Source organism: Trifolium pratense, linkage group LG7 (genome assembly GCF_020283565.1).
Source record: "Trifolium pratense cultivar HEN17-A07 linkage group LG7, ARS_RC_1.1, whole genome shotgun sequence".
NCBI classification, from domain to species: Eukaryota; Viridiplantae; Streptophyta; class Magnoliopsida; order Fabales; family Fabaceae; genus Trifolium; species Trifolium pratense.
In genome coordinates this window covers 58,300,850-58,310,361 of record NC_060065.1, presented here as the reverse complement: position 1 = coordinate 58,310,361, position 9,512 = coordinate 58,300,850, and the positions used below count along the sequence as shown (strand labels likewise).

Below are 9,512 nucleotides of genomic sequence, written 5' to 3'. Positions count from 1 at the left end.
TCATGTTTTTTGTTTGGATTTTTTTAATTAACAAACATGTTTATAAACTTGCCAGTTTAAAAATTTTACAGTAGTATATCACTTTGACGCGCAATGGCCAATGGATATGGATTTTACATATCTGCAGTTTCTACTTTCTAGTGGTATACCCTAATGAGATTTTCTGCTTTGATTGGGAAAAAACAGGGTAATAATAAAGATTATCTCAGCTCAAGATCACAACATGTTTCAACAAAAGCTTATAGGATTATGATAGTATTCACAAGATAAAGAGCCATCCAACAAAATTTGAAGCAATCACAGTACAACAAAAGGGATATCCATATCCCTATCAATACCATATCATGAGCATAGATACAAGTTAGAAACCTTTTGAAAAACTAGCCCTTCATACTTATTTTCTGTGGATTAGAATCTGATAATTGCTTGGTAACATCTGTCATTGTGGGCCTCTTGTGTGGATCCTTCTCAGTACATCTCAAAGCCAGCATAAGCACTTTAGTAACATTTTCCATTATATTGGTATCTAGACATTCATTTACAAGGCTTGAATCAACAATTTGGTTAATTTCTCCTGTTTCACTCCACAACAATCTAACCCAGCCCACTATATCAGTACCCTCCATAAATAATGGATCTACTACCTTCTTCCTGGTTATCAGCTCAAGCAAAACTACCCCATAGCTGTACACGTCACACTCCCTACTACTTGTTGTTGTATAAGCATTCTCTGTCACAGGCCAATATAAACATATTAATCATCCATATGAGAATATTGCAAAGAAAAGAAAAATCCAATCAGCAGTTAGTTAGTTAGTTACCTGGCGCAATATAACCAATTGTGCCCGGCACATATAAGGAAGGATTTGATGTAGAAGACTGGTCCAAAAGTTTGGCAATACCAAAGTCAGCAATGTGAGGCTCCATATCAGAGTCTAAAAGTATGTTGTTTGGTTTGATATCTCGGTGCACTATGGGAGGATCACAGTCATAATGGAGATAAGACAACCCATGAGCAATTCCAACAGCTATCTTATACCGGACATTCCACTCTAAGGATGGTGTTGGTTTCTTTTCATGCAATACATCATAAAGGCTTCCATTTGGCATGTATTTGTACAGAATTAGACCATAATCTTGTCCAAACCAAAACTCTTCCAATTTAACAAGATTTCGATGCCTAACTTGTCCAAGGGTTTGAATTTCTCTGATCATGCTCATGTTCTTACCTTTGCTGGCAGCAAATGCTAGCTTCTTTACAGCAAAAGCTTTGTCTTGACTTACAAGGGCTTTATAAACAACTCCATGGGCTCCCCTTCCAATAATATACTGATCACTGAGGTTCGATGTAGCCTTCAGGACTTTGTTAAAAAGGGACGAAGGACCACCATTATCAGTAATATGGACCTGCTGCTTAGATTTTCTGCTATAAACAAAGATATATACTAATCCCATCAACAGAAAAACAACAAATATTGAGGATCCTAAAGCTATCATCACAATTGCAGTTTTGCTGAGGCCTTTTTGTTTCACTGTTTTGTTATCACATGGTTTTAGATGGCTGCTTTTGGTGCAAACCAAACCATCGGATGGTGAACAACTGATACATAGCCCAGGATTCCCCAAAAATGATGACAAGGGAGAATTAAGCAGCTTCATTAGACTCTTTGGTATGAGACCCTGAAAAGAATTATATGAAATATTGATTTGAACCAATGATGGGAGTTCATCAAGAACTTGTATGCTTCCTGTCAAATTGTTCTGAGACAGATCCAACATTTGCAAAGTTTTCAGTTTTCCAATTTCCACAGGTATGTCTCCTATCAGCCCATTAGAACTTAGATTTAACCCGTAGATCAAATTCTGCAATGCCCCAACCGATCTAGGAATCCTCCCTCCAAACATATTGCCGCCAAGCTGTAGTTCAGAAATATGGCTAAATGCCGATAAGAAAGCTGGAATGCCGCCACTAAAACGATTCTCACTCAAAATTAGTGTGTTTAGCCTTGTCCATCTCTGCAAACTTGACGGCAAAGAACCATTTAGGAAATTAAATCCCACGTCAAACTTGTCCATTTTAGTACAGTTTGACAGCTGAAATGGCAAAGGACCTTCTAAGTTGTTGTGAGCAAGAATCAAAGTCCTAAGGTTCACAAGGTTTCCTATCTCTGATGGTATTGGGCCGCTAAATTTGTTCATGGGCAAAATTAAATCTGTGAGATTTTTGCAGTTTCCTAAACTTGATGGAATTGAGCCATTGATTTTGTTGTTGGTGATATCCATGTATAAGAGATTGGTATTGGTTTCAAAATCAGGAAGAGGCCCAGTAAAGTTGTTTTGTTTAAGAATGACCCTTCTTAGAGTTGTGCATCTTCCGATATCACGAGGTATGCTACCTTGAAGTTGATTGATTCCCATATTCAAAACGCTTAACTTTCTGCCAAAACAAAGATTTGGTGGGAGGTTGCCTGTGAACTTGTTATTTATAAAGTCCAACTGCAACAAAGTGCTATTAATTCCCAAGCTTTGAGGTATGACTCCAGAAAACATGTTGTTAAACAAGGAGATGTTTTTGAGGTTCTTGAGCTCTGTCATCTCCACAGGAAGTTCCCCAGAAAGGCTATTATTATACACAAGTAGATGCTCAAGACTTTGAATCTTCCATATACCAAGTGGAATTTCACCACTCAATTGATTGGAAAACAGTTCAAGGTCCTGCAGTTCACTCAGCTTTTCCAATTCAGTTGGAATGTTTCCATCAAGTCGATTCGAATACAAATGCAAACTATTCAATGACTTGCAGTTACCTATTTGAGGAGGTATTTTTCCGGACAAATGGTTCTCAGGAAGGTTTAGAAGGGAAAGTTTGGTTAGAAGACCAATAGAGGATGGAATAGTTCCAACCAAGTTACATCTGACAGCAGAAAATAGTGATAAAGAAGTACAGTTCCCAATGGCTGAGGGAATGCCTCCACTAAAGAAATTGAATGAAATATCCAAAAAAAGTAAATTTTGACAACCAGAAGAGCCACCAAATGGAATAGTACCTGTTAGTTTATTGTAGGCAACATGAAAACGAACAAGATTATTATTGAGAGTGTGGGGAATGACACCCTGGAAGTGATTATAGTTCAAAAACAAGTCTTGCAGTTGAGTGCAGTTCCCAATGGTTGAAGGAATTGTACCGGAGAAGTTGTTAAATTTGAGATACAAGTAGCGAAGTTGAGTCATGTTGCCTATACTAGTTGGAATGGAACCGGTGAATTGGTTATAAGAGAGATCAAGAAGGAGAAGGTGAGGGAACTGAGTCAAAAAATGGGGAAATGGACCTGTGAGAAGATTAGTAGAAAGACTGAGATAGGTGAGTTTATGAAGGTTATTGAATGAGTGAGGTATTTGGCCGGTAAAGTAATTATAAGTAAGGTCTAAGTGTTTGAGTTGTGTGCAATTAGCAATTTCAGGTCCAAGTTGACCAGGAATGTCAAGATAGGAAAGGTTGAGAGAGATGACACGGTGGGTATTAGGGTGGCATTGGACACCCTCCCATGAACATGGTGTGGAATGAGATGGAATCCATGTGGAGTTTATGGAAGAAGGAACATATGTCCAGTGAGACATGAATGATAAGAGTGCCAACCCATCTGAGTTGAGTGCTGCAGAAACGGAATAATAATAATAATACAAATGCAAGAAGAGAAGGCACAGTCTCATCATCATGGTTGGTTAATGGTGGTTGAAGTTGAGATCAAATCAAAAGAAGAAACAAGTGAGTGGTGTTGTGTTGCAAAGCAAAGAGAGGAATGTTAATAGGAAGCGGTGGTGTTTGTCTGTATCTGTTCCATTGCCATTGGTTTGCTGATATGCTTGTTTGTTTGGTCATTAAATACTAGCAGCTGTACTGTTGAGTTGAGCTTAAAAAGTCTTGAGTTCACACTTACTACTTCACACGCATTCACATTCACAATCAACTTCTCTTGACTGACTCTGCTTTTTCTTCTTTTATTATTTATTTATTTACTATATTTTTGTCTTTAATCCTTCCATACCCCATTTCACTTTCTCAATTTAACTAGTTTTAATTCTTTGATAATTACCTGTTTGGAGTTATTCTTCCACTAACCCTGGTTTTAACTGGTTCAGCTCAGGTCAGGTCAGGTCAGGTCAGGTGGGAAACAAAGAGCTTGGACTGAGTAAGTGAATGAGTCATGGAAGCAAGGACATTCCTTTTTCTTACTTCCCCATATCCATATATTCCAACAAACACAAGTTAGGTGGATATTGTTTTTTATATTTCTTAAATAAATAAATTGTTGCATTTGCCACTTTCTTAGATTTGCTTTCATCGCTTAAATAAATAAAGACTTCCTTTTAAAGAAAAAAATACAAATTGTACAAAGACTTTTGTCACATGAATAAATGAATGAATTGTACTGCACTTTCATTTCTAATAGAATTGAATAAAATACAAATATAGATTTAGTGTTAGCCTAACTCATTTAACTACAAACATTACCAAATTGAGTAGTGGTGGGTGTTAGGGTTGAATTCTCTACCTTTTAATTTTGGTTTATTTATGAGAGCAATTCGTGATTAAATAAAATTAATTGGGTTGAAATACAGACAAAAGTAATCATATCATATTTTAGCTTAGAGGTGTAATGTATGTATAGGTAATAGCTTGACTTTGTAATATTAAAGTCACGTTGAAATCTCATACAAAACAATGACTAAATTGGAGATAATGATTTGGGTTCTTCCTTAGGAGGAGCTGAATCACTTAGTTGAGTAAATTGGATGTAATGATTTTATTTAGTAGAAAAAACAAAAGAATGATTAATTGAAAAACTTGTTGATCGTTTTCGTGAGTGTGCCCGTAGCATAGAATCAAAGTTGAAGGTAACAAGCGAGCGAACAATTAAGTGGTGGTCTGGTCTCTAATAATAATTCCCCTCCCTGATCCCTGTTCATTATGCTGCTGCGACCTCCAATTAAGGATGATTTTTCTGTCTATATAGTGCATTTCTAGAGGGTGCGACACAGTGTGGAAAAATAAGTTGGGCGAAAAAATGAGGACTGAGAGCCTGCCTGCTGTCACCTTGAGTCCCAAGGTCTTGGATTAAGTTGAGATTTCATTCCAAAGTTGTTCTGGAAGGTGTACCCATCACTTTAATTATTTAGCCCAGTTAAAGACATTTCATTCATGTGTTGATAAAATTCAAATGAAGACTGCTGTGTCACTGATATAGATATTGCAGAATCAAAATGGAGTACGTCTTTACTCCTTGGTGACTTATTTGCGTGTCTTGTTGGTGTTGATCATACATATATAGATGATTAGCTAGCATACTTAGTTGTTCTGGTCCTATTTGAATGCAGGAATTAATGTGAAGAATTGATGTTTCATGATAATCAAAGGGATCAGCGGCACTGGGAAAGGATTTGGCCTTTCTTGGAGACGTTTGGCTGGGTTCTGCCAGCAACCACTTTTGTTGTAAGTCACTTCGCCAGACAGGGCTGGCTGCTGCTGAAAGTAGAACAAGGAATGGAGTTTTGCTAGCTGCCTTGTGGACCTCAACCTGTAGTGTAGTGTAGTGATAACAATATTATTAAAGTCTGCCCTGAGAAGGAGAGTGCATGATGACATGTGGGGTGAGACTGAGTGATAACATTTCTGCTTCATTGCTGTGTGTGTATTGTGACAAAATATGTTGACCCTCCCTATCTATTTGAAATTCCTCAATCTGCACCCATACTTCAATTTCAACTCGTATAGAAGAATAAAAAGATCATTCAGATGTCATTGCATGGGCAGATCTGGGTAAATCGTGCAAGCTGTCTGTCTTTATAGATGATGTATGTATGTATGTATCTATAGATAGGTTGTACTTTTAGGAGGATAAACTTTGTTGTGACTTGAGGTCTTTCTAGTGATACTGTAAGTTGTTAGATGTGTGCCCATATGTATGGTATAGTAATAGTTAGCAAGTAGTAAATGATTTAAGTTGCACTGTACTGTACTAAACAGGGTCACAAGTAGTAAATCTTATTGTAACTAAAACTTCAGAATGTGTTTTTCGAATTTTTTCCAAATTTGAACTAAAAAAATTTGAAAAACGCGTTTCGAATTTTTTAGTCAAGGGCAAAAATGGAAAAACAGGGGGGTGGGTGAGAAAATGAATAGGTGGGATGAGAAATTTTCCAGAAGAAACAAGTTTCAAAGTCTGGTCTTGCAAATTTTTGTTGTACTCTATTGAGGCTGATAGGTTCTTAGCTTGTGGAGAATGGACATATTCACATGGGCCTTATGCTGCCACCTAATTGTACGCAAGGGTACGATCCTTATCCTTTATATTATGTCCCTCCCAAAATATAAGAGCTAGTTTGACTACTGCATGTATGTCAACGCACAATTTTCATCACTAATATCATTAATTTTCTATTAGTAAAAATTATAAAAACTATATTTTAAAAATACTCATCACAACAAAACAAACAAGATCTTATATGCTTATATAAAAAAAAATCTTATATGCTAATATTTATATCTATATATTATTAAAAAAAATTGGTCAAAACAAGATAAGTGAATAGTGTCATTTAGTCGAAGTAGCTCTTATGGGACAAAGGGAGTATATGGCACCATAATGTTTGTAAATTACTACTATATTTTAGGTTTAACTACACATTTAGTCCCTTACATTTATTTTAGGTTTTAATTTGGTCCCTTACGATTAAAAAGTATTAATTTGGTCCTTTACGTTTATTTTAAGTTTCAAGTTAGACTCAATTCAAAGATAGATGAAATCTAGTTTTTATTCATACCAATCTTTTGGTCCCTAGTTTTAATTAAAGTCTTGTGTACTTTCACATTTTTAAATGATTTTTTGTTTCCATGTTTATAATATTATAACATCGTCTCTGTTTTAACAAATGCTAGCCTATAAGACATTGTTCAATTTGTCTCGATTTTCCAAAATATTAATTTTTCATAATTTTTAAAATGAATAATTAAAAATTTAGTGATCAAAGTTGTGCATGTGTGCAATAGTGACACTTAAAAAGGAACTTTAGAATGACATGCCAAATAAATTTTTAATGCGGTTGATGGTTCTGTTTAACTTAATATAAGGTGTGTCTTTCCTAGTCTAAATTTGTTTTATCAATATTTTTTTGTTTAATATGAATAAAAAATAAATTATTTAGTCCTATTATAAGATGGTATTAATAAATTAATTAATATAACAATAACAATATTAAAAAGTTCTCTAAAAAATAATAATAAAAAGCGGATATCGATTAAAATACTATTATAAAAATGTGCGGTAACGTATGACATGACTCGTAGGTACGCACATGTATGCAATTAATGTAATATATTGGATATATAAATACAACGTGATAAGATTGATATTAATTTGGTAAGGAAATTAGAAGATAGATTTAGAACATGTTACTGTATGTGATTAAAAAAATATGAATACAATAATTGGTAATTGAAGAGAAGAAGAAAGGAAAAACATGAGAAGAAGAAAGAAAATGTTAGGTGTGGGAGGGGGAAGTTTTTGTTGATGCTCATGATCAAGGAACTAATGGGAACTCTGACTCGGAGATGGAAATAGTGACTGAGACAATCAGTCTTTCGTAGTTTTGGGTGTTGTGATGCAAATTTCTATGTTTGTTTAATAATGAATACAAACAGTAAAATATTTGTGTGGAACTGCAGAGGTGCAGCGAGTACGTCTTTTTATCGGTTTTGTAAGCATTATGTGTCTCTACACAATCCAATAATGCTTGTTGTTATGGAGACTAGGTGTGATCCAAATAAACTTCGACGTTCATTTAGTTTACTTGGGTTTGATGAGTTCAGTGCAACAGAGGTGCAAGGGTATGCAGGAGGTATTGTTTGTGGCTGGAAAAAGGATTATATCACAGTAGATGTATGTAAAAAACATTTTCAATATATGCATCTTAGAGTGAAATATCCAAATGATAGTTGGTGGCAGTTTACACCCGTATATGCTAGTCCTAATGAGGCATTGCGGAACAGGCTGTGGGATGACTTAAAGAAGCTAGCGCTAAACATGCAGGAACCATGGTTAGTGGCTGGAGATTTTAATGATATTGCTGGTGTTGATGAGAAGAAAGGGGGGGCAGTAGCATCGAGTCGCAAGTGCAGCATGTTTCGTGACAGAATAAATGCGTGTAGTCTTCTTGACATAGGTTCCATGGGCGTTAAATTCACTTGGAGGGGACCGATGTATCATGGTGGCCAAAGAATTTATGAACGGCTCGATCGAGCTCTGTGTAATAGTAAGTGGAGGTTGATGTTTCCTGATGGTTTTGTGAAGGTACTTACTAGAGTAGATTTCTCGGATCATCATCCTATTCTTATCTCCCCGAAAGAAGCTCCTCACTTAGTGGCACCCAAACAATTTCGGTTTGAAAGTGCTTGGTTATTAGAAACAACGTACACTGATATGATGAAAGCAAGCTGGGATAGTGGTGGGACAATCCTAAATAACTTAACTAATGTTGAAAGAATTATCAAAGATTGGAAGTATCAAACTATTGATCAACTTTTACACCAAAAGAAAAAGCTTATGGCAAGGATTGGTGGTGTTCAGAGAAGCTTACAGAGGGGGCTGAACAGAAGTGGTCTTAGAAGGCTAGAGAAGAGACTTCAAAATGAATTGAGTAATATTTTAAGGAAGGAAGAATTGATGTGGTATCAACGTTCCAGAGCTAAATGGTTGATGGATGGTGACCGGAACACTAGATACTATCACCTTAAGACTGTTAATAGAAGAAGGAGGAATAATGTTATCATGCTTAAGAATGATAGTGGACAGTGGGTAGAGGATGTGGGTCAACTTCAGAATTTAGCCTCGGCTTTTTACAAGAAATTATTCTCTGATGATCAAATTAGTAGAGATTGGCACACTACTTCAGTTTCTTATCCTGGACTGGACATGATAATGAAAAATCAGCTTGCAGCGCCAGTTAGTAAAGATGAAATCAAAAGGGCCGTTTTTAGTATGCATCCTTGGAAAGCTCCAGGTCCGGATGGTTTCCCTGCTGGTTTTTATCAAAAATCATGGGATATTGTAGGAGAGACTGTTTACAAGTTTGTGGAGCGTGTGTGGCAGACTCCTAGTCTTATTGCTGACGTGAACATGACTGATATTTGTCTTATTCCAAAGATGGACAAGCCAGAATATGTGACACAATTTAGACCAATCTCATTATGTAATACAAATTACAAGATTGTGAGTAAGGTTATCGTTGAAAGGCTCAAGGAGTGTGTTGCAGCTCTTATTTCCCCATATCAAACTGGTTTCGTTCCGGGAAGAAATATTCATGAGAATATTGTCGTGGCTAAAGAGATGGCGCATACCATGCATTATATGAAGGGTAGGAAAGGAGCTTTTGCTATTAAAGTTGATTTAACTAAGGCTTATGATAAGCTCAGTTGGGAATTTATTTGGAGGGTGCTGAGAGAGATTGATCTCCCG

General features: G+C 36.2%; 1 protein-coding gene across 1 annotated transcript; it reads right to left on the bottom strand.

Moving 5' to 3' along the window:
- Positions 1-9: 9 nt before the first annotated feature.
- On the bottom strand, positions 10-4,004 carry LOC123899861 (receptor-like protein kinase). The gene is made up of 2 exons (XM_045951109.1): positions 822-4,004; positions 10-730 (listed from the first exon to the last, which is right to left on the bottom strand). The coding sequence occupies exons 1-2, from the start codon at positions 3,715-3,717 to the stop codon at positions 381-383; spliced, it is 3,246 nt and encodes a 1,081-aa protein (XP_045807065.1). The 5' UTR covers positions 3,718-4,004; the 3' UTR covers positions 10-380.
- Positions 4,005-9,512: the final 5,508 nt, after the last annotated feature.

Coding starts and splice junctions, on each gene's coding strand:
- LOC123899861 (XM_045951109.1), bottom strand. CDS start 3,717: ATGATGATGAGACTGTGCCTTCTCTTCTTGCATTTGTATTATTATTAT. Junction 731..821: donor AATTGGTTATATTGCGCCAG/GTAACTAACTAA, acceptor GGCCTGTGACAG/AGAATGCTTATACAACAACA.